This window comes from Ceratosolen solmsi, unplaced genomic scaffold (genome assembly GCF_000503995.2).
Source record: "Ceratosolen solmsi marchali unplaced genomic scaffold, CerSol_1.0 scaffold6, whole genome shotgun sequence".
NCBI classification, from domain to species: Eukaryota; Metazoa; Arthropoda; class Insecta; order Hymenoptera; family Agaonidae; genus Ceratosolen; species Ceratosolen solmsi.
In genome coordinates this window covers 1754126-1781627 of record NW_011948414.1, presented here as the reverse complement: position 1 = coordinate 1781627, position 27502 = coordinate 1754126, and the positions used below count along the sequence as shown (strand labels likewise).

General features: G+C 28.5%; 1 protein-coding gene across 1 annotated transcript in view; it reads left to right on the top strand.

Moving 5' to 3' along the window:
* The window catches only part of NfI (Nuclear factor I), a 100430-nt gene that overhangs the window by 66372 nt on the left and 6556 nt on the right, over window positions 1-27502 (top strand). Inside the window, exons 5-8 of the mRNA XM_011506580.1 lie at window positions 10874-10927; window positions 11938-12036; window positions 14699-14839; window positions 17898-18059. Of these exons, the coding sequence (XP_011504882.1) occupies window positions 10874-10927; window positions 11938-12036; window positions 14699-14839; window positions 17898-18059 (456 nt within the window). The remainder of the gene's footprint in view (window positions 1-10873; window positions 10928-11937; window positions 12037-14698; window positions 14840-17897; window positions 18060-27502) is intronic.

The window sequence follows — 27502 nt, the reverse complement described above, 5'->3', positions numbered from 1 at the left end:
ATGCGAAGTTGACAAATTGGCCGGTTGTTTGAGCCTTCGAAAGTGAGAAGTGCAGGTTCAAAGTTTGTGGAAAAGCTGGCGCTTATATTCAAAGGCCGACGGCACAGATGTGCGCGCTTTGGCAACAGCCTTCTTAATGTTTACAAGCATGTGCGGTTGACGCGGAAATTGGCCGCACGTCTAGGAGAGGAAAAAATCGAGCCGCTGCCAAGATGATGGGGTAGGTTAAGGTGCTCCAGCTGCGCGAACCGCAGATGCGTGATTTCGCGACGCGCAGCTCGAGCGCGAGCATTTATCAGCTCTTGTCGCACATTTAATTACATCCTTATTTTTCCACCTCATAATTAGTGGAGTTTTGATTTTTATATTCGCCTCTGTGGATTAAATTCATGGTAATAATTATGTTTGGGTTGCTCGAGTGAGATATTTAGTATTAAGTTCGCTGATTTGTTATAAATTGAATTGCATGACGAGTAGAAATGAAGAATTTATAATTCGTGAAGCGAATGCTAGTTAGGATGAAAAATACATATTCATATGCATATCATTGTAAATTTATGTCCTTTTAGAGAATAAAATTTCCTCGTTTCACAGAATTTTCTGAGAAAGAGACGCCGTTTAAAGTAGAGTGAAAGCGGATTAATTTTTTTATCACTACAAAAAAGCGGATATTTTTTCTTTGAACTAATTTATAGTCCTTTCTGAAAGACAAGGCTCATACTTGTTACTTTCAAACTTTTTCGCGATTCTGTCCAAAGTGTAAAACTGAAGTTTTTTTTATGCTCTATCTAAATTATAATTAATTTTTCTATTATACTTCTATGTATTCATTGTTTTACTTAAATAAATTGATTTTGACTTACTGTGTAAAACATTAAAAAATATATAATCAATTTATAATGACGATAATTATTTACATATATGACGTAATTGTATATAAGTAAGAATTTCAATACAATTGCGTAATTATTTGATAATAGGTTGTAACGCGAACAATTAATATTACATAGCGTATTACGCTAATGAAGCGATTGCAGATTCAAGCCATAATTATTGAGTCTACAAACACTAAAAATTACTTAAAAAAGAAAATTGAATACTAAATTGTATATAAAAATTTGTAGCTGTATGTGTACTAATAACTTAAATTATATTTCAGTTTAAGAGATACTTGATTCTACCAAAAAATTAGTAGCAGTCGGTCTTTTACGACACGAGTCGTATTACCGACAATTCATAAGTATATACGAAATTACGTCATTTAGCTGCTGATACTTTATGATAAATAGTGCAATAATAAATCAATATTTAATATGCGAAACACAACGTTTATTTAATACAACGTGTATATTATTTGAAATTTTAACCACAAAATTTGATGAGGCCAATGGGGGAAAAAGACAAATATGCTTTTACAAATAAATTATTTAAAACTTATCATTTTATATTATGTCAAAATATATATGGTATGAAAAAAACTATACCAATTTAGTATTTTATGCGTTCCTTACCATCGTCCAGCAATAAGTCTCGAATGAATTTATCTATCACAAACGCATCCGAAACATTAAATCCGAAGTTCTTGACAATTGTTACGTATTGGACTCGTTACATTGACTTTTTGCCATTTTTGTGAGTCGGATCGTCGTAAATCAATTGACAATCACTTCGCTGCATCCGAGATGCGCAATCAGCGAATCATGAGCGATAACACCGACTAATTTATGGGCCACGGAAAGAGCCCCTCCGAAGTCAATGCAACTCGGCCTTGGCAGTTAGTACGCGCTTTATATATGTATTATTGGGCTACGGTCTGTATATTTTAAGAGAGCCGTACGGGAATTTTCATGATGTTGATAGCGTCGAGAGACAGGAGCGATACGATGACACGTCGGCTTTACGAAGAGCTTACGGTTGTTTTTTCATTGTGATGAGTGAGTGTGTGAGAGAGAGAGAGAGAGAGAGAGAGAGAGACGGACAGAGTGGGAGGGGATCTCGCGATTCGCTTCTTTGACCTTAATGTGTTTTTATCCTGCCTTGTTGTCGACTCCTCTCCCGCTGCCTTTTTCCTACGCTCGCTCATTTCGAGTGATTGACGATGACGGATGCGATATTGAGCATGAAGAAAAGTGCACAGCGATACTACAAATGGGGCTTTCGTAATAAAAGCTCTTAATGATCTCGGCTCTTATGAGTATCGAGCGATGTGAATTGTTCGCTTGTGAGCAAGATGCGCTTCGGACTAGATCGTTAGATATTTCTCATTTTTCACATGTTAATATTAAACAGGAGACTGTTTGTCTGACGGTTTTTCTTCACTTTCTTGTTCGCATTTCCATCTTATATTTGAATTAGGTATTTTCCGACTACTGATTAATATGGATATCTGCCGATATTCACACTAGCGCAGACATGCTAAATTATTATAATAAATAAAATTCACATTGTATTTCAATATAAAGTTTATTTTAATAAAATAATAATTGATTGCAGTCAATAGTAAAATAATAATTAATCAATTTTCAACATCGACTCTGTACCACTTACTCCAATTTATCCACTCACTATGCAAATTCAATACCACCTGCAATACATTAATATTTAGGTTCATTCCTATTTAGGTAATAATTATATACATTAATTTATTCGAACAAATTTTATAAATAAGCCCCTCGATAAACTATGGTACATCTTATATAGTTTCCACTATAATGGCATATAATTGTTAAATATTTAATGGAGATAAAATCATTTATTTAATTAATTATATGTATACATAATGGTTTACCGTTCGATGTAGGTAGTAAACATTTAATTTTTAATTTTTAAAGATTTTTTCTTAAAAGATACTTTGAACGCTAAAATTTAAATGTATTAAAGAATGTGGAGTAAAATAAGTATAAGTAAAATTAAGAGAGGCAAATCCTAATTCTAGCCTCTACGAAAACGTACGCTACAGTTGAGATGTTCATTCCGTAATCCGCACCGAGAGTCACTTTTGACTAGTTCATCGTGCCGCAAACTCCGAATTAGAATCCTCTTGATCCAGATCGCGTTTTAAGTTTTATAATTAATTGCTGATGAGCGCGAGTGCGCACGTGTGCCCATAATAGCAGGTGAAATGAGTCTTGAAATGGCACGGGAGCGAAGAGGCAAAAGGAAATGTTAAACGAAATGTGAAAAAAAAGGAGTGAACGAGCGCTCGCCGCGACCTCCGTGAGTAATTATAACGCGTTACGCGTTGGGAAAATTTTGGTATCAAGGCGTGGCTTAATTTAGGTTCTTATGGGTTGAAAGGCAAAAATGTCGCCAGTGTTGCGCTCCCGGAAAATAATATACCGGCCGTGGAGTGTTGGTCACTTGTGCGCTCCCGCGTGTTTTCCCTCTGCTCGGTCAATTATCGTCGCTGTTCTGATTTTATAATTTAAATACTTAAAGGAGGAGTTACGCTGTGATATATTAACTTGGAAGGGGCCATTCTACAACATCCCAGGATATGAACTCACGAAAAAAGCTTTAGTCTGTTACAGAAGTTTTTTCATTCGAATGCAATTTTACCTTCCTACAATAAAGTTCATTGTAATAGGCTTCATTTTAATGCAGATTTATGATGTCGTAAAGAATAGAAATTAATTTTATTAAATATAGGCAAGCACGTAAAGATATAGTTATGGAGTATGAGTTTGCGAAAAATTGATGAGTTGATGAATTTTCGCTGCTCGACGGGTCACATGTTTCTAGAGACAAATTTACGTCAGAGATATTTAATATACACGACATGTTGAGACGTGAGCTATCCAGCAATTTGAAACAGTATAATCCACATTTTCTAATTTTGTTCGAGTAAAATTTTGGAGAAATTCTGTTACAGCTTTCAAAATTAAAGCAATTATTTATGTATGAAATCCTTCATAATTCTAAAATATTTTTACATTTAGTTATCACAATTAAAGGAGTCAATTATACAACCGTTGATTATAAATTAAATATAAATTTTAATATTAATTTAAAATCAATTAAAATCATGAATTTCATAATTTAAGGATATTGTAATATGTAAGGCCCAATTTTATGCAGCAAAAATAGATAATTATATAAAAAAAGATTCTTTCAGTTTCAATATAAACGTAGAAATATTAGGTAATTAGTTAAGTTGGCTATAAAGTTAGTAAATTAATATCGAATTGTTAAATTGAAGCTGACGAATATAAAGAAAGTTATATGGCTATATAATTACAAGCATATTCATAATTTTCATAGTAAATTCGAATTCTGTAATTCGAGCCTATAACTTAAAAGTTATAAATGTCAATTTAGATTAAAAAATACTCTCAATTTCTGGTCATTCTCTTAATTTCTCAAATACTATTTGCAAGCCAAGAAATGTTAATATTAAAATTCAGGTAATGCACATTTTATTGTTATAGACATTTTATACGGTAAGAAATATTAAATTTAACACCTTCAATAATTAAAAAGTAAATCACAAAAGTGAAATTTTTATTCGAGACCCTTAAACGTTAGCTGTATCATTAAAAGCGAAAGGTTAAAAGAAAATCCATTACTCCATAGTAAAATATCTTACATAATGCTTTACATTTTCAATGGAGTTTCAATTTTCATAAAAATTTTGTATTCATTCATATTACAATAAATACTTTATAAACCATTCAACTAGTGAAAAGTAAATAATTATTTGTCTCTGAAACTAATTTTTATTATAAATAAAACAATTTTGTTAATATAAACAATTTGAGTTCAAATTCTGTTGATTTTTTCGTATAAATGATAAAATTATTTATAATAAATCTTACATAAAAATGTTACGTTATGCTATTAAATTTCAAACTAATGTTTTGTCTTAAAAGTAGTTTAAAAGAATTTCTCTAATGAAACTGTCTAAAGAGATTTTACTACATCAACTGTATTATTCTAATACATCGACATTGGAATGGCCTAGACTAATTATTTACCCAATTATTTAATTTAGTGTCGAGGAAAAATCTATAAAATATCGGTTGAAGTACAGTAGCTAAATAAAAATGTCTCCACGACCAGCCATTGCCAGTCATAAATTTTCATTTGAAATACTCGCGCTCAAAGTTGACAGGCGCCTTACCATAACTCTGAAAAGCAGGGGTTAAGCATATAAGCGAGCAATTGCCGAAATCTAAATATGCACAGGTCGAAGACAGCCTCGCGCAGTGTCGAGAAACGTCACCTGCGGCACAACCGACGACTCAGTCGTGCCTCACTTACGCAACTACCTTGGCAATATTTAGCCTCTTAGCGGAGCTCTGAACGAGCGCCGTCTAGAGGCGCATTTTCCGGTGGTTATGTACCTGCTTGAATTTTCACGCTGCGGATGATAGAAAATTAATATATGATGTTTTTGATTCGCACTTATTTCATATTACGCTTTAGCCGTTGACATCTTAATTATTCCACACGATCATTTAGTCACTGTAGCTCTCGACTATACAAATTTGATGAATTCGAGTTTTTTTAAAGTACATAGATATTTGGGGTAAACGGAACGTCATTTGAATTAGTATTTGACTAATTTCGAAATGAAATTTGACGTTTGAATATTCACACTATGTAGATCAGGATTCTATAACAATGTCTGGCATTCTTTTTAATATGACGATATGTTCAGTATTCTATTCATATGTAATGATTATGAGATATAATATACAAATATTTTCCCTACTTTCAATGATTAAATTAGAAATGCCAATCACTATTCAACGAACTACATTAACAATATATACACTTTCAAGGAATTATGCGCCAAAAAAAATTAAACAGTAGTTTAACTCAAATAAAAAATAAACAAATTTACAATATTTGGTATATTTATTGCTTATAATAATTAAATTACATTAGTTGGGTTTTTATAATATACAATTAGAAGCCCTATACTAAATATTAAAATATTAAAATATTTTCGTTTATTTCTTGTTAATGCTATTTGTCGTCAGATTTATGCCTTTAATTTATTGTATAGTAGTGCACCCTGTCTGGTCGAATAATCCACGTTGCAAATGTATGATTTCGAAAGCCATTAATCATCCCAAGGCATATTTCGCATATGCTCTACTCGAAAATTAAGGGAAAATCTCATAAATTAACTATATCAAGTGCATTGTGAAAATTGTAATAATTGACTTTAACATATATGTATTAATTTTTTTGTGATATCTGTTTCATACAAAGCTCACTTTTTATACAATATTCTAATGACTAATGATTAACAAAATATAACTTCGAGTAAAAATTTCATATTAAATATATAAAATTATATACTATGATCTATTTTATTGATTAATAAAATTTATTAACAAAATATTACTAAATGATTTGATTAATAAAAGAAAAATTTTATTATTATTTACAAGGAAATATTTAAAATAATGTAGGAATAAACAAAATTTAATAATCACTATCGAAGGTCGAAGATTTGAAAGCTAAACAATACAAATTACTCAATGTATTAAAACAATAAAAAATTATAAAAGATATCCGAAAAGAAAAGAGTTTCGTGCATGTATAGTATAATATTATTATATATAATATTATTATATTTTATTAAATTTTAAGTATTCTTTCGTACAGAGGATACTTTATTATTCTATTTTATGAAATGCTTCAGTAAGTCAAACTTGTCGGCATAGCGAAACTTACCGATAGACAATCTTTAACTTTATGTGCCTACAAGACTTGAGTAATCATACCACCAGTACATGCATACACTTACTAGTGCAGGCATAAAACTCTAAAGAGTAAGTTAAACTTCATTGATTGATCTTTGGTGAAATCGAAATTTCATAAATTAAGGATCTACAAAGTTTTCATGTTCATGACGTGTAGAGAATAACAAGCAGGATCGTTAGCTCATGAAAATGATAACTTTAGGAAGCATGCAGTCATAAGAAATTGGCTTTCACCTATATAAATTATACGTTTACAGTCGTTAAAAATATTTATAACGTTCTATTTGACTCCCGAGCGCTCGTTTAAAAGGAAAACAACAAGCCTTCGAGAATTCAGTGTCAGCGATGAGTTTCGATAGAAAGCAGCGTCGAGCGTCGCGATGATGTCCGAGCTTAGCGGACATTTCAGACTCGACCCACGTGGAGTATTTTCGTGTATGTTGCGTAATGGGGCTTTACGCAAGATCGTGCAATATAAAAACTCTGCGTGAGCGACTAAAGATGACGCTTCCATTGCTGACCCTTCGTTCATCGAGATGTGAAGCTGCATCGATTGTTAGTTTACATTGTACATAATTGCATTTACTAAAATTACGATTACACAAATATGTTTCTCCTTACATTTAAAATAATAATAACAATAGATTTATCGAGGCAAGAAGTTTATTGCATAAGAATCTTTATATAGTTATGATGATTTTCTGAAAAGTAGACAAAGCATGCATTTGCTGAAAGCCCAATAATAATATATCAAGATCTGTAATCTTTATTTGTTTCTTAAACCTACGTGACAGTCAAATAAAATTGACATTTGAATATAGAACATTTTAAAATAACATTTATATATAAAAATATTTTTGAATTTATTAAAATGTATTCAATGGTAATCTTTTAGTTATTCAATAACAATTCTATCGATGTCTTAAAAAGTCGTTTCAATAATAAATCTTCGCGCATATTTTCTTATTTATTTAAGGTACGATTTATTATAATAAATTTGTCATATTACATTCCAATAAAGATATTGATTTTATTGTTTTTTTTTTTAACTAAGTTGTAGCATTATAAATCTTTTAAAATCAATATTTTTAACATATAAATTAATTTAAATATAAATTACGTTTTACAAAAGAATTGCCTATCGAGCTGATAAAATATTCTTTTTTCATACATTGATATTTGACGCAATTTTTTGCATAGATACTTCGATATTTATATATGTATACTATACATCTAATCTATTTGTACATAAAGGTCGTTAAGTCATTGTATAATATTTGTTATTAGCGTTGAAGGAACGACAATATGCAATAAATAAGTGATGCACCGATAGGTAAATAGACAGATAGATAAATATAGTGAGAAATCGATCAATAAAAAGATAGGTGGATAGATTAATGTTTTCTTGTGAAATAGAATTACATAGTCTATTTCAAATGAAGAGGTTATATTTGTGTTTAAAAATGAATATTTTTTTCCCAAACATATAGTTTCTTTGATTTGGAGCATTTAAATAAATATTCATAACGTTAAAATTAAAACTTTTAGCTGTTTACAGAACCAATAATAGAAATATAAAATTTGTTAATATTACTATCAATAATAACATAAACTTGTTTATTATAAAACCGTGCAAGATGTTTTGAGAGTAATTATATATGAAATGAAATCTTTTTTATTAAAATCGTGTGACAATTTTATGGATCTCTAATGTTTCTTTGTGATGTAAGTATTTGTAATAATTATAATAAAAACAAGTTGATTTAATTAAAAACTGTAATGACTTTTGACTAAAATTAATAGTTTATTAAATCAATGCAACGGTGGTATTAATTTAACTCTTCTACATAGTCTTCTAATAAAGAATATAATTATAATTTAAAATAAAATTTTAGAGCTCTTTCTTACAAAAATCTTAAATAAGCTTTATATTATGACATGAAAAATTTTAGTGTATACGTATATTATTTATAATGCATAGAAAATACATTTTTATTATCCTTGTTTTTTGAAACATTTACTTTATAATATTACCACTATACGTAGTCGTTTGTTTCGCATTCATATTACATATATTATAAAAATATTTGTGTTAAATAAAGTTCGATTCTATTAATACTTTAAAAATCCTTGATTCAATTACAAGACTTAAACATGTTACTTTAATATTAAATATATTTTTTAAAAATTTATAACTAAATTCTAAGAGTTATAAAATATAAATATTGTTATTGGTAATAAAATACTAATTTTGTTGTTCTATTTATTGGAGTAATAAATAAAGATATAAGAAAAGAATAGTTTTAGTTCGGAAAATTGTGTGCATATTTAAAACATACTGATTGTTTATATGTTGTTCTAATAGAAATATGTTCATTAATTGAATACATTTCAACAATTAAATATTATATATAAGCCATCTCTTGTAATATTATAGTAAAAAACTCAATCCACAATAAATAAAATATGCTGGTAAATATACCAATAAAACACTACTAAAAATTACTACTAAAAATTTAATTTTTACTACTGAAAATGAAACTACTAAATCGACTTAATTTTTATTACTAAAAATGATTTATATTTATTTTTTTCAGATTTAATAAAAAAATCGTTAGATTAAATTTACAGTCAGTAATTATTATATTACTATAATATTTTATTGTTTAAACAAATTTATTGTAATGTTCGAATAAAAATATCAAAGGTCATTTGAATCACATCTATTTATTCTATTAATTATATTAATATTTTAATTCAATTATGTTTTATTCTTTAAATTTATAGAATCATTGCAAATTCTTAATATTTTGTAAATTTTAAATATAGAAGGTGATAAAATTTATTGTTCAATATTAATATATATACTAATTTTACTTTATATTTACTAATATTAATACATTAATATATACTGTATTATAATGATCAGCACTGGTAGTATTATATTCTGTATACTATATAAATATCTATGTGAATATATTTAAATTGGGATTAAAATAATACATATTTTTTATATTTCTAAGTAATTTATAGAAAAACAAACTTTTTATACGTGTATACATCAAATACTACATAATTTTTGTTAATTTAATTCACATTATTTTAAACTTAAGTTTATTTTTATAGAATGACATATTTTAATGAATAAATTTTCATATTCTTGTGAATAAGTAATAAAATATTAGCTAGAAAAATATGCAAAATATATTACAGGTGTAATTATCGGATTCATTAATCTAAATAATTAATTATTTTTGAAACAGGAAAAAATAGTTGTACGATATGATCGACAATGTTTGATAAAAGATGCGTAACTACATTTGAAGGTTATTCATATGCAATAAAAATTCGTACCCTAAATATGATACGCAAATTGCATATCAATAGCACATTAGTTGTAACACCTCGTAGAACCGATAAACCAAATTTCTGAAAAAATTGGCTTTTCATACGTATTGCGTACACGTGCCCACTATGCGCATGCGTAGAAAATCATCTCGTCTTGGTCCGCTTATTTATAACCATCCATGTTCGTGTATTCGCGGCATTTTACATCCGTTCGCGCTTGTCGTCAATTTTACGCGCATAACTTCTTTGAGAACACTTTACGGACAATTAGCCTTCTTACAGTACGATTTCTCCGGACTAAATTATCAATTGACTAAATTACCACGAAGCTCACCTAATAAGAAATTATCTTTTATACATTACAAAAATAGTACCCGAGACTTGTTGCACAATATTCAAATTGATAATAATAACGACTAAAGCAAATAGTTTATTTCATTGATCTTTGGTTCATTCTGATACTCGATTAGTTGAAATCATTCGCTGATAATATTCATTCAATCTTCCTTTTTATATTTACATCTATAAATATAATTTTCAAGGAATGATAAATATTGATTAAAATTAATTAACTATCCTTAATATTCTTTACTTTTTAATAATATAATAATAGATTATTGTGTCTGAATAATAACAATTTTGTAATAAAATTTCCTGCAATTAATATTTGTGGCAATTATGAATGAAAAAATTGTTTTTATTTACATATTAATAAGAAAATATTAATTATTTATTATTAATAAAATTAATATTATATAAAATAAAAAAGAAATGTTTTATTATGTTTCTTTTGATATTTATGATTTCAGAAGTCCTAAATGGTATCTGCAATGCGACGAAGGAAGAAGAAAGGCGGCGAAAAGGTACAAAATTATAATCTCTCGTTAACAATATGAGATAATGCGTCGAAAAATAAAAATCAGTCGATAGTTTCGAAGCGATGTAATATTTCTTAATCAAACATATCTAATCTTGACCTCTGCAAATTTACTGAAAATGCACGAGACATTCACGACGTAGTTTTTTCCGTGCGTATATTTTTGCAAACAGATCGAAAAGCTGTTGGCGCTTCACTCTACTTTTTATATACTTGCCCGAGGTCCATCGATAATTTCCGTTTCGCCTTCCACTCGTCCTGTCCTTGTCACATTCATGCCTTACCACTTCGATTTTCCCTCAAGCAAAACGTATCTGCAACTCATATAACGAAAATCGTTCGAACGAATCGCTCTTTAGCTCTCTTTCTCGTACCATCTTTACCTTTCTCAGTTAAGAAATGTCTGTATTGAAATATAAAAATTTTTAGATCAAGCCTTATAAGTAAATATTTGTATATTAATTATTCAAAACTCAAGAATCTATGAAATATAATATCTACCTTTACTCGGTTTTATAGGCATTTTCATTATTGCCATATACTTAAAGTAAATTTATAATTTATAATATATTATTTTGAATACGATAAAATTTGTATTACATCATTATATTACTTACGATAAAAACTCTTTTTTAAATAATATTAATGTAATATATAAGTATTGCAAACAGTTAGAGTGGCAATGCATATATGCAATCTATATTAAGATTCTAGACATAATTTTCTTTTATTTAGCTCCGTCGTGGCTCATTTACTAAGCTTCAAATTTATCGTCAAAGCTCGCAAAAACTCGCTGTCGCCCTCGAAAAAGCAAATGACCTTTTACGTATCATCTTTGGCTTAGACTGTACAGGCAAAGTATCTCAAAACGTCGTCGGAGCTTATCTTATCGCGACGGCTATCGCGACACTTACATACATACAGTCGCCAAGAGTCGCGAGTAGGAAGGAGGAAGGAAGCGATCGTTTATCGATTATCGATTGTATTTGTTCTCAGGTGCAGGTTACCACGAACTGTATAACGGTGTCGTGTGCAACGACACGATCCTCGCGACTGGCGTCTTCAGCTCCAAGGAGCTCTGGATGCTTTCAAAAGGTACGACGAGCGCACTTCTCTTCACTTGTCTCTCTCTCTCTCTCTCTTTTCTCTCTCTCTCTCTCTCTCTTTCTTTGTCTCTCTCTCTCTCTCTCTCTCTCTCTCTCTTTGTCTTTCTATCTCTGTCTCTCATGCACTATCAATTCTTTCGCTTACGCCCACCCCATCACGTCGTGGAAGCTCTACTGAGCGTTCGAGTGCCTCGCTCCTTCGTCGCGTATAATGTAATTCTTTTATACCCGGGAATGTCGGCTGAATTATAAAATACTCACGCGCGCCTTTAGTGCTTGATTTACCCGTTATTAAAGTCGTAATCGCGATCCAGGAATGGACCTTACGTGAACGACATTTATATGACATTTAAAAAGTTATTTATTAGTAGATTGTTTGTATTTTTTTATTCAATGTATAAAATTATTGAAAATTCAGAAAGTATTTTAATGTCATAAATAAAAATATAATAATAGTCTAAATAGTAATTAAATGGATTTGTAATTATGTAAATAATGATTCTTATTTAATTTTGCAATAATACCCTAATTTCGTAATAATACTAACTTCTTCATGACTAAATATATCGGAAATTTAATTTTCACTTAATTTATTGCATTTATGATTTATTAAATATAGTGTCCATTCCTGGTTACGAATAAAATTATCCGTTTTATAATTATTTTCAATGTTTCAAGGATATTTTTAATTTTTTTCAATATCGAGAGCTAGAAAAATAATCCATCGCGGATGCTTTCGAAAGGTATCGGTGGATTCATGCCTTTTGAAATCATCCCAGGCTAATGGTCAACAACAATGAAGACTTTGGTATATGTTATCAAGTGACTTGTTTAATAAATTATGCAATTTTCAATGTAGTAAGTATAAATTTCCGCATCCAAAGAGACTTACTGTTGATAAGCGAAAATATTTCTTATATAAAAATGTCTTTTTAATTTCAGTTAAAATTTTATGTAATTATAACAAAGACAATAGTGATAACATATTCGAAAGTTTTTCTTTTAAATCCTGAAATATAATTTTTTTGTATATTATATATATTTTGAAATAGTAAATAAATATAATCGACTTTATCGAAGTATCCGATTTGCAAATATATATATATATATACATATATATTCGTAGATATTTATGTAATAGACATTGGTACATATAGTCTGAAGCCATACTTTGGAAATTATATTTAATTTTAAGGTTTTAACAAAGAATTTTTTTAAGTATCATTAACAAATTTAATGAATTTCAAATATATAAAACAACAATCAAGTATTATATTTTGGTAAGTATAAAGTATATGATCGCAGATTTTTAATAATAAAATCGCCAATAATAAATTAAAAGTAACTAAAATTGATCTATCATTTAAAAAATAATGCTAATTTCTTTACCTTTTTTCACATAAATTTATCTGCTTGTTTTAATCGATTGAAAACTGAAAAAGGTTTTTACAGAAATGATATAATATCGTACGCTTTATTTTTAATACCCTATATAAATAATTTATGATAATAGAGAGGTATGACTTTCTGTAAATAAATAAAAATATAAGGCTATTACGAATAATATAAAACAATATTAAAGCTAAACTTGTGCAAACAAACAAATATACTTTGAATCGATGTAATTTCAAATTAGAAGTTGAGGCAATGTATTGTTCACTAAATGGAATATTTGCATAACCTAAATAAAAAAGTCAAAGTTTTGGTGGACTTTATGCGAGCATTGACAAATCGCTAAATCTTTTATCGCGCCTTTAATAAGATGCATCTCTCGTGATTTCGTTGCCCATGATTAATTAATATATATTTACTCAGATGTCTACTAAATGAAGTAGTGGTAAAAGTGACATCTTTTTATGACATTTCCAAGCCATTGCATTAATTATGTGTGTGTGTGTGTGTGTGTGTGTGTGTGTGTGTGTGTGTGTGTATGTAGTATCTCATTTCACTCTATTCCTGAAAAATGAAATTTAATTTTACACGAAGAGCGAAGTTATTATTTGTAGCAATTGCCGTTGAAATAAATTGAATAGTCTAAGAAAACTTCATAATTGATAAAGTTATTTGATAAGGCATTAATACACCTGTAATGTAAAGTATAGAAGAATATAGAAATGAAAGGAATTATCAAAGAATGCAAAAATTCCGATAAATTTGTTAATATTTAACAATACGTTAGCTTAAGAGAATGTTTTTGAAATTGACATTTAAATTAAAAGTCAGATGATAAAACATGTCTTACTGCACCTTACTATCCTCTACTGCATTAACTAACCTAACACCATCAGCCACGTAATTACGAGAATCACTCACTAACACGCACGCAATCGTACAAGTTGCCATCCAAACTTCAGGTACACGCGATACAAATACATCCGGGTCTTTAATTCGATTTCGCGGACCTCGGACGCGTGAAACAACTGGTCGCGCGCGTCTCGAGCACGTGTACGCGTCTTCCCCTCCCCCTCTAGCGTCCACGCCGCCGACCCTTCGCCACGCCCCCGTTTTCATAATATCGCGGAGCGCGCAGGTGCACGGGTTTGGGAGCGAGGCATCGCGAAATGTAACAGAGAATAAAAATGATCGTCGCACACGCCCATTGCGTATGTATAACACGTGCGTTCGCGCGCGCTCCTCTTCCTCTGTTTCAGCATCCATACTACATGACCTCAGCGACATGCAGCCTCAAATAAACGCGATCAAAATAGAGCATCCGCCGTACTACTGCAGCAGCTATACACCACCGTCGGCCGCTACGGCCGCCGAGCACGGACAGCCCGCGGCTAACTTCAGTAAGTCTTGCACGGATAAAGCCAGCCGGCCCTTTTTTCTTATCCTTTCAGCCCGTTGACGTTAATAAAGCGACCCTTGCTGTTTTTGGTCGGCGAATTGTCTATGAGGGGGATTGGTGGGTATGGTGCTGGGACATGGGAGGAGGTAGAGGGGGGGGGGAGAGAAGGGGCTTCAATTCCCGGTCCTGCTTGCAATTGGCTGATAGTTGAGTCCGGTTCGCACCGCTTATCCGCATGCGACTGATTTGATGGCTCGTTATCGCGAGGCTTGCTGTCCTCGTCTTGCGCGGCTTTTGCTTTAACGATACTCTTATTTTGAGTAGAAATGGACCGTTGATTTTACTTGTAAATTGAATATTGAATTAGCTACTTTTCGGGCGTATTTATATTAATTGTTACTTTGTTTCATATAGCAATCAATGCAGTTAAATGGGTATCGCATTAAACAGTTTGCTTGTACATGTTTTTACAGAACGCGTTATAATCAATCTTAGCAAAATCAATGCTAAAATATGCTTGAAATACACTGGATAAGGTTAAACGAACAGTATTATTTATTTATTTATTTTAATAATATTGGACTTGAATATAACAGACAGTATTAAAATCCAAGCAAATGAGATCGGATAGTAGAAATTATATTTCGTTAAATGCATGCATGATAATAAAAATTCATTCATCTTTTTAACTTCTTCTTTTATCTCTTGCTGAATCAGCATTTTTGGGAGAGAGAAGATTGCTTTAATTGCTAGGTAATTATAGAAGCGCGTGACTAAGATAAGGAAGCACTTTTTTGGCTCTTATAATTTCAGATTTTACGTTTTTTATTGCCGAGGTGCTCCTTTGTCCTAATAAAGTAGACACAGTTATTCCGCAGATAGTTCATGAAGGTAGACAATACAGTACGAATAAAGTACTTTACGAGTCCAGATAGCCACTAAGTATTACTGGAGTAACTTATAATAATTCTCACACATTATTGTTCCACATTGTTTTCATTATATGTAATGTAACATAATAATCGTAAATAATAATTTAGCAGCAGTTGTGCTGCATATGGATGTTGGTGAAAATTCACGTGATTATTTAAATATTTCAAAACTATTTTTTTTATAATATTCCTGAATGATTATCCACATATTTTACTTTATCCCAAATGACATATTTTCTTTCTATTAATTGCAATATTACAATTCATAGTATAGATAGTAACTCCTATTTAAAAAATTTTAGGCAATAAGTTATTTAAATTAAACTACAAAAACATTATCTTTTACTGCCTACAGTTAATTATATCATACGCCTTCCGTCTTTTTTGCTTTTAATAGCTACATTTCTTTCAGTATAGATTGTTAATTATATGTAAATTCAAATTGAATTCTTAAATTTTTGATATCAATTGTTGTAAATATGAAATAAATTTTATTTAATTTAAATTACGAATTTGTTAAACTAACAAATTCAAAAAAAAATATTTTATACTTAACGTAATTTTATAATTAAGTGTGATACTTTTTATCATTGTAATAATGCAAATCTAATAGTTTGAACAAATCTAAACATCTTTAGTAAGATTTCTTTTTCTATAACTTATATTATCTAATCTTCTACATACATTCTATACTCTATGTTAAATATATTTTAAAATAATAATAATAATAATAATAATAATAATAATAATAATCATAAAAATTCCATTCTCTCGTTCTACAATATTTAATCTTAACACTTTCTCTAAGAGGAGGACATAAGATATTTATCTTACTAAAATCGGTGAATATAGTATATTGCACTATATACTCAACAAGTTTCCATACGTAATATTTTGTAAAATTTACGTTCGAATATATTTCTAATTTTCGACTCACATATTGAATTTTCAAACTATTTCATGATTTACGTCGTCGTTTCATAAGACTCGGCTCATAACCTAAGTTAACGATGCATGCAAAGGCCACGCTATTTACGAATCAACTTTAAATTTTTGGGGTTTACACGGATTTGGAGGAATCTTGTTGAATTTTTCCTTACTTCTACTTTGAGTAAAATTAATTTTGAATTAAGACTAATTAAAAGTATATATATTGAATATTTTTATCGTTCCAGCAATTGAATCCTTGTAATTATGGAAAATGAAGTGAAAAGTAATAATCGCCCGGTGAAATTGATGATGAAAACTAAATTGTAGTATTTTAGTGATAGAATAACAGCGTTTTATTCTCTATAAAAATATTTAATTTTAAGACTGCATACTTAAATTTGTAAAATTAGTAAATTACTTTAAAAGGCTAATGAGAGATAATTTTAATTTAAATTCATAAAAATATTTTCTCTAAAGATATTATCATTATGAAATTTATTGAAGATAATGATAATAAAATTAAAAGTTAATGCACTTTTCGTATTTTTAATGATTTTACCTAAGTATATTTTTATTTTGTATCATCGTATAGTTTTATTACAATACATGCTTCCAATTTATTATAAATGTTGAATTTTCGTTTCTTAATTAATTTCACTTGCTTTGTAATCGTATTAAAGTTTTAGTTTGAGCATATTATTATTTTAAAATACAATTGTGTGAAAGTGTGAAAATAAGTGTTAGGTTCGAATTACAGAAAATAGTGCTGTTTTTTTTTATTACTTTTTTTTTTTTAATGATATGACGTAATTAATTTCATGAAGAGATATCTTTAATGTATAGGTTGTAAGTATTTAATGCACGCTTACTAACAAAAAGATAGTTTCAAAATACTTTAAGGCTGCCGTTATTACTTTTCCATCAATAAACCACTCGAGATTATTCACACAATTCACGTATCTTCGCGCTTCGAATACACACATAACTTCAAGTTACGAAGATATTAAGTTGAAATAAACGTAACCGGTTCTAGTAGCTATAAACCAATAATTTTTATCATTAATTCTGAAAATGCAAAAACATATGAAAAATCTGGATGATTAAAATGGTAAAAACAGGATAAAAACAGGAGTCTCGATTACGGTCCAGCAACTCCTGTGCTCGCTCGTTAAATCACGATTGTTTTGACTCCCGCAGGTCCGCCACCGGTTCACCAGCTCATACGCAACGACAAGACTGACAAGGCTCCGACGGTCTCGGTATCGAGTGCCCCAACTTTTTCACCAGTTCTCAGACCCGAGGATGGCGGCGGCGGGGGTAATGGAGGACGCGGCATGGACTCGCCGCACTCACAAACGGGTATGTGGATCATTATATTTGCCCAAAAGTATCCTAACCGTCTCTTATGTATTGACAATTTTACAGAATCTTTCAAGTTTTGGTTAAGCTACAGATATGAAATTTCAAATTTAGGTTCCACATCCATTTTTATTCTCTTGTCAGCTGTTTTTCAAAGCGCAGTGATGAGATGTCTGTGGGATTTTTTGAAATCTTATTGTAATTTAATCTAATCAGCTTATATTTTCTATATTATTCGATGTATTGACTATATAATCCATATAATGAACTTGCATTTTAAATCATAGTGTATTTTGAGTGCGATTTGATAAGTTTGATTTTTTTTTTTCCACTCTAGTTTCTCGAAACCTTTATTTTTATTTATTTTCAACAAGATTAATAGAAATTAAATTGGAAAGTTGCCCGTGAATAATACTCGTAAATATACATAAAAAGGGATTTTTAAGATATTTTTTTTTTTATGTTTCGAACGAGAATTAATAATATTTAATTGTATTTGATTTGTATTTTTTATCGCATACTTTGTAACGAGTAAGTTGTTCATTTGAACGTTTAATTATAAAATCATAAAAATTAGAAGAAATTATATTTATTTGTAACTTACATTTAAATATATTGAATTAATTTTAAGTTGACATTATATATACAGAATTAATTATAATAGATTAAGTTTTAGTTATTAGATAAAAAAAATATGAAATGAAGAAAGATTAAGTCTGCCCCAAGTATACTATTAGTTTAAATTCATATTTTTATAATTTATGTATCACTTAATCGTTCGATCATTATAAATAAAATTTTAGTTGATATAATATTGAAAATGTGAAATTTTCATTATTTATATTTTATACTGAGTAATTGAATATTAACATTAATTTCCAATCATTAATTATTATTTGAACCAATAACAATCATATTTTAATCTATGTACATATATAACATTCGGTAATGTTGTCGCTTAAATTTTGTAAAATAGATTGTTTTGAATAGAAGATATTTTGAAATGTTGCTTTATTACGAGCTAACAATTTAGTAAATACAATATATATTTCACGAAAATGTTTCATATGATTAAAAGATGAACTATGAAATTGTTGTTTAAATAATTTATGATATTTATAATTTAGAAAGTCATAAATTTTCAGACACACGAGTATCAAGTTAGTGTGATTACGATTTTAAACGCTTCAATATAGCTGAAGCTTCCGAATCTTTTAGACTTTCCTTACTTTGCCTGTTTGTTATCAAATAATTTTTTTTTGTATCACGTATATTATGCGAATACGATTTAATTTTACTTTAATCGTCAAAAATAGTCATAATCATTTCAAAGTTGTAAATCTATGCAACAGTTGTCATATAAATGTATATATATATATATATATATATATATATAGATAGATAGATAGATAGATAACTTTCGTTAAAGGTATGACTATTACGGTATTACTATTTTTTTTTTCTAGCCTATAGATATATGTAATTAAAAAACATACATCGTTGAGAAGCATTCGTGCTGCAACAAACCGTGAAATTTGTGAAAATTTGCCGCGCTTGGAATACTCTTTTTATTTTTTCCTCCACCAGTCTGCGTATCATTTGGTTTTTTTTTTACAATGCGTGGGCAACCGTCCAATTTTTGTACTTCTTACTTTGAAATACATTTGTAAACTTTGTCGTAAAAATACATTTTCGTTTCCTGCATTCGAGAGGAGTGCAATTGTACCTGAACGAGTAAAAAAGCAACGACGAATAAATACGTTTTCCTATTTCGGACGAAGAAAAAAGCGGGATGAGGAAAGAAGGCAACGGGGCCAAGTGTGCCGAAGTACAAATCACTTAGGTCGACGTGTCATGCCGAATCCTGGGAGCGGCGCACGAAAATTACACGCCTCTCGCTCCTCGCGAAACCGTAATTCGGGTCAACTCGATTAAACCGACAATGGAATACCTCGAATATTTCCAGACGGAAATTTCGCTCGATCGAAGCCCACGTCTATTAGACATCTCTGTCTCACCCCATCTTGTACATTCTCTTCTCTTCCACCCGCCTTTGCTTCCATAGTCGTTTTCGCTAATCAAGCGAATTTCGCTAACGAAAAGTCTACCAAACACACTTACCTACAGACAACTCGTACACGTACATGCGTCGAAGTTGTTTTGGCAGTGAGGGGTAAGAAGAGCTCCACTTGATAATGGAAAACTTATTCGAGCACGCGATCGAAATTGAGCCATTGCGCGCGAATGTCGAGTTTGAGAAACTCACGGAAAATCCAAATTACTTGAATTCTTTGGATTTAAAAGAAGCTCAGATACATTCCAAGAGGTATTGGTTTATTATAGGTTGAACGATGGAAATTACGATGAAGTAGAATGAATTCCAATTAAAAATAGTTTTGATTAGCTTATAATACATTAAGGCTTTGAATATATAAAATAAAATATTATACTTATAATTCTAATTATAAGAAATTCAAATGAATTATCATAATCTACAATGCATCAAGAATTATTTAAATTAAAATTATTAAATTAAATTTAAATTATTTAATTTAAAATATGCTATTATTTAAAAACATAACACTTGACCTTCTCCTTTTTAATTTATAGCTAATATGAATTAGATACCTACAACTTTTGTAAGTAAATGCTTAAAAACATTAATTCTTAACCTACGTTATTAAATACTTATTTGTTATTATTCTAACAAAATATATAATAGTGATGCAAATGTTATAAACGCGTAATGTTATATAAAAATTATTTTACGATCTTTTTTTCATTTATTGGTAAAAATTTAACAACATATATTAAACTTCTTAATGTTTGTCAGTGTTACCCGTTTATAAAAAAAAAAATTATCCAGTGTAAGATAGACCCATTTTGAGCTCATCCAAACATGTGCCTAAAGAAATAATTAAACTAAATTTATGATCTAATTTTCTGACTATATCAGCGAAAATTCAGTGAAAAAAGGATTAAGATAAAATTAACAAGTAAAATTATTATAATAACCGATTAAATAGATACTTAGCGAATAAAAAGGTTTGTTTTACAATAAAAATAATACAAAAATAAACTTTCGTCAAATTAATCATAATTTGATGCATGTATTTATCAATGTATCTTATTAAACTAAAGTTAACATAATTCAAATATATATATCATTTTCCAACAAATAAACATTTATAAATACGCACTCGTGCATTTATATTTTAATGCCTAATTAAAAATTATATTTTCCATCAATTTTTTAGTTTATCTTACACCACTTTTCATTTCTTTCTCTATAAAACTAGAAAAGTAGTTTCAGATGCCGATAAATTAAACCAAAGCTCTTTATTTTTAATGAAAGTTTTCCATGAAAATACTTCTTTCTTTTACATACTTTACGGAATACTTCGTAATTTGAATATATTTAAGAACGATCACTATGCAAGATTATTCCGTATACTTTGAGAGGAAAAAATAAAACTCTTAGAAGAGAAAGAGGATAAAATGCGTGTAACTAATATCGCGAATTATGCATAATCTCTGTTTCAGTCTGAGCCTGAGCATAGAGAGAAGCTCGATATATCAACTAAAAGGTACTTTGTGACTGGTTATGCTGTTATAACAGATATATATGTATATATACATATATATGGATATTAATTTATGCTTCTATATATGCATATATTATATATTTGTTATATATCTATTATCTATTATCTATGTATCTATCGATATTTGTATACCTTTCTATGTATTTACGTGTGCACAATTATATATACATACACACACACACACACACACACACACACATATATATATATATATATATATATATATATATATATATATATATATATATTTAATTTACATACATAATTATATACAGTTATACATATTGGAGCATATATGTATACATATATATTTTATATACACAAACGCACACAAACACACACACACACACACACACGCGCGCGCGCGCGCGCACGAACTGGATGTTTATTATCACGTTATGACGCTTGTTGATACACATACGTCAAAAATCGCAACAAGATGAGAAATATGCAATATCACTTTGAAATTCATTTAATTTTTGTTTTTTTTATATTTATATGTATATTATTTTAATTTATTTATTACTTATATAATTTATCTTATTATGGATCATTTATTACGAAACTCAATTGCTATTATAAAACATTAATAATCTAATTATATTTGATAAGTGGTTATTTCAATATTTTTCTCATCACATAGATGTTTATACAAATAAATATATTTACACAGAGAAAAAAATATTTTTATATAATTTGTTTCCTAATTTTGAAAATTTTATTCCTTTACGATACATTTAAATGTTTCATTAAAATAATATTAATCGATTTTGTTAGATAAATAAATTACATTTCGTTTTATACATATAATATGCTTTAACTAAATTTATATTTAATTATATAACAATATTAATTTTTATTTATATAAACTCATGCAAAAAATATGTTTTTCTCAAATCAAAGTTAAAATTCGATATCTATATGAAGATCGAAACAAAAAATGCACGATTCCGAGGCCTCTTTAAATGTTTCATTTTCTTCTTGTACATTGATATTCTTCCCTTTGATATATATGTGCAAATGTTTATATAATTGTACAGATACACCCATACATGCTAATATAACACGTATAAATCCATGTATATGCATATATCTTATGTATCTATAATATTACGTAGTCGAAGCACAACATCATTTGACTATTTGCTGTAACACTCTTGTTACATATACAAGAACATTTGTATAAGTGTTGTCCTAACTTGTCTTTTTATTGTGCTTTGACTATGTTAATCCCATGATTTCCGTATGTTTAAACGTTTTTCTATCCATTATATTTATATTATCTATATATTGCTGAAAATACCTATGGCAACATATTATTTTCAACACTTTTATTATTACGTCATCACTCGTTAGGAAAAACGAGAAAATTATTATTTTTTAATTAAAACGTTTCTAAACAAATATTTGCTTATTACATTACAAAAAAATATTGCAATGATATTGGATTATATTTTTCGCATTTATTGTAATTATTACCGTTTCAAGATTTAAAAGTTTATTGTTGTATAACTAGTTGGAAAGCAATATTAACACCTTACTTATTTATAAAATTACAAAAAGAATTTATTCTTACTTAATATAACTAGTTAATATTATATAAAGGGATAAAATATGTAGTGTACTTAAAATTATCTTTTTAACAAAATAGTTTTCATTATTAAATTAATTTCTACTTGCAATATTTAAATTTTCAATCGATCACTAACGCCTCATTCAATATCATAATATTGAATATTATTACTTATATACGTCGCAATTTCCTAAAAATTTACATAGTTATTTACTTTTATTTAATTATTGAATAACTTATTCAACGCTTATTTCCCCTTTAATTATACTAACATTATTTTTTATCGTATTATTATTGTAAAATTTTAAGATTACTAATATTAATTATAATAAACATTTTTTTATATTGTAGTTTACTGTTTATGATATTATAAAAGAACGTCTATTTTCTATAAAATTGAATGTTTTGATATTTAAAGTTTTAATTTGAAATGTTGTAGAAATGTTATCGATAATATTTTATTATTTTTCTAAACACTTATAATTTTTTTATTTTTTATAATTCAAAACGATTATAATATTTTAACAATATATTAAATACCTTTATTTCTAATTTCATTCTATACATAAAAAAATTTATTATTATTCATTATAAACTAAAATTTAGTAGAATAGAAATCTGCATTTCAAATGTATTACTTAATATATAAAAAATTGATAATGATATATAAAAAATGATCAATAGTAATTAATTGATGATATTCAACAGTTTTTTTTTGTAATAAAAAATAAATGAACTACCTAGAAAATGTAAAAGTATTTACATAAATAATTCTGTGAAAAATTAATAAATTAAAATATTCAGTGAACTTATTAAAATTATTAAAATCGTTCTTATAAAAATGAATCCAATGTTGATATGAACAAAAAATTTATTCAAATATTATCTTCTATCTTATAATATATTATTTTGATAGTATTATAAATTTGAAATAAGGCATTGTAAATTTTAACAAACCAGTGAAAAATATTTATAAAATTATTTTATTTAAAATATACATATTTTCCGATATAAAGACACAATTGTCAAATTAATATTTTAAAATATAATATTAATTTTACAATACAAAAAAGTTATATTATATGTACTTCCATACACATTATATATACTTACATATATATATATATACTTACATATATATATATATATATATATATATATATTTACATGATTATATTCACATGATTTAAATTTTTGAATAAAAATAAATTTATTAAATTAATAATTTGAAGAATTTCAAAATTAAAATTTTTTAGAATATTATTATAGATGTAAAAATAAAATATGTATTTTATTTTCAAATAATTTTATACAGCGTTTTCAATCGCTAATAATATACTTACGTTTGAATAATTAGTTATTATATTGAATTTTTTTTCATTGATTATTATTTTTTATTGATATTTAAGTAAATATCAATTATGTAGCTGATGTTCGTAATAATGATTTTAAAGTTATTATATAGTATAATAAAAATTATATAGTTCACTTAATAGCATTATTTGGTATTTAAAAAGTATTTGGTCTTGGAAAAATACTGATCGTTTAAATATTTTATCTTCTTGTTATAATATATGAATGAATTATTAACAGATGATAAAATTTTAAACAACTGTTATTTACATACAGCTTCTACTAATAAACTACTTTTCACCTATTAATTAGCGTTTTCTTTTATAAGGAAATAAAAACTGTCCAATAAACTATTGTTTATTGGCGATATAATTAGTGAAAACCGACAGTATATATTATCTATTTAAAAACTATTTTAATTTATCATCAAATTAGATAGGGGAAGTAAAATAGCATAATTATTAAATTTATTATTATATTTAGTAAAGAGTCATTAATATGTTCATTAAAAATGCGTATTTCTATTTTCATCGAAAGTTCTTAAATAAAGGCAAAGGAATAATTCGAAAGTCCAACGCACTCTAGCTGCAACGAGAGGTATTAAAATTACGTATAATCTTGGTGTACATATGCTGTCTGTCTGTAATAAAGCCTGCCCGAGACAATCCAAGAGCGGCACGTCGTGACGCGGCCCTGATCCGGTCAAGCCTGGTGCCGGTGGCGGGAAAATCCTTTCTTGGACTTGTCGATCAACACGAGATCGTGACTATGACGAAAAGCTTTCCACGAAAACATCGCCCATTACCCGTAGGTCGATGTTGCAATCCTATAACTTTACTTTCTCTTTTTATTTTTCTCATTCTATATTTCTCCTTCTTTCTTTCTTTATTTATTTTACTTACACCTAATCGTGCATTTTTACACACATATATTGTCTCTTTCTCTCTCTGTCTCTCTCTCTCTCTCTCTCTCTGCTCGTTTAGCCGCCTGTAACTGTGTGCACGATTGTTGGCGCGATGCTATCGTTTCTTAGAGCCACGGTCTGACAAGTGTATACGTTCGCTCGTTAGTTTTCCACCCCTACGCCCATCTTAACCCTTGTATACACGTTCTCTCTCTCTCTCTCTCTCTCTCTCTCTCTCTCTCTCTCTCCTTATCTCTTTCTATCTCAATTTCTCTCTTCCAGTCACTCTCTCATTCTCATTCTGTCTGTCTGTCTGTCTGTCTCTCTCTCTCTCTCTCTCTCTCTCTCTCTCCCTTTCACCCCCTTTTTCTTTATTTATGTACAAGTCCAAAAAACCACGAAGACTGATAAGGAAGCGAGCGACGAAGGACATTACGGGAAATAGCGATTCTGCTTATACAAGTAGAGATGTTGTTGCTGTTATGCGCTCGCAGTTTACCGGAGGGATTAGACTTATAGCAATCAGGCGGAAGAACTCGAAAGATAGAGCTAAGCCTTTATCGGAAAATATGAGACGCCGTTGTCCTGTTTTTTTTTCTTTTTTGTCATTTTCGTTGTGAGAGTTTTCAAGGATTAATCATTAAATGCTACTATTAAAGCTGTATACCATTCTTTTCTGAAAAGCAAATTATTATTTAGCATGAATTAATTTTTTTATATAACTGTATTATAAACGAAATGTTTATAACTTGGTGATTAGGAGCCAAATATTAAAAATACATATAAAATTATCTTTACCAGTTATAATTCAATTTACCTAATTCCTGTTCACAATAAATTTTTATAATTTTTATAATAAAAATTAGTAAAATGATTTACAGTTAAGGAAAAATTTAGTCACATTTGATTATTAAAAAGCAATTACATTTTTAGTTACATTCCTGATATGTATAATATCTTGGAAATATCATTTTAAGTGTAAATTTAATGTATACATTTTGTTTGCTTTTCTATAAAATTTGTCTGTCTGTTGCCAATGATACTCGTATGTCTATTATACAAGAAATGTAACATGGAACAACATAAATACTATAATAAAATACCAAATGAAAGTAATATTGGATGAAAAAAAATTTACACAGGGATTGGAAACGGACAGATAAACAGTCGTGTCCCCTTACATCTCCTTTTCATTCGCATTCAATGCGACGCGTGCGTATACCCTTTTTTCGTTGTATTGGTAAGTCATATAGATGTCTTGCTCTCTGTTTATCTGTCTGCCCACTCATTATATCCTTGTTATAAATACTATAACTGTTTGCCCAACCTATTGTTGTTTATACTATGACTAAATTATGTGTATGAATGCATGTATATATATATATATATATATATATACATATATATATATATATATATATATATATACATATATATATATATATATATATATATATACATATATATATATATATTGCTATTAAAAATATTTTATCATTGTAACTTGAATCAAGCATCATTGTATCCTTTACTGATGTACGAAAATATATTAAAGAAATCTATATGTTTATTTTATTAATTATTGAAATAATAATATGAAATTAGAGCTTGTTTAAAGACTGCCATCAAAATTAATATAAATTGAATCTAATTTTTGCTAATTCTCAACAATATTTAAGTATTCCTGATTGTTATTTATATAATGATAGTTTGATGCTTGGCCCATAGTTCTACAGAATCACTGTTGCACATTATTGATATTATCTATATTTCACTGACTGTTTACATAATCAATGCTCTGGGTATGTCGTATGCTGGATAGTTTATTTCTCTCACTCTCTCACTCTCTCTCTCTCTCTCTCTCTCTCTCTCTCTCTCTCTCTCTCTCTCTGTATATATATATATATATACATATTTAACTTACGTAATTAATATATTTCTATTTTTCTCTATATATCATATGATATAACCCATCATTTTATATTTATTCTACTCCGTCCGATACCAC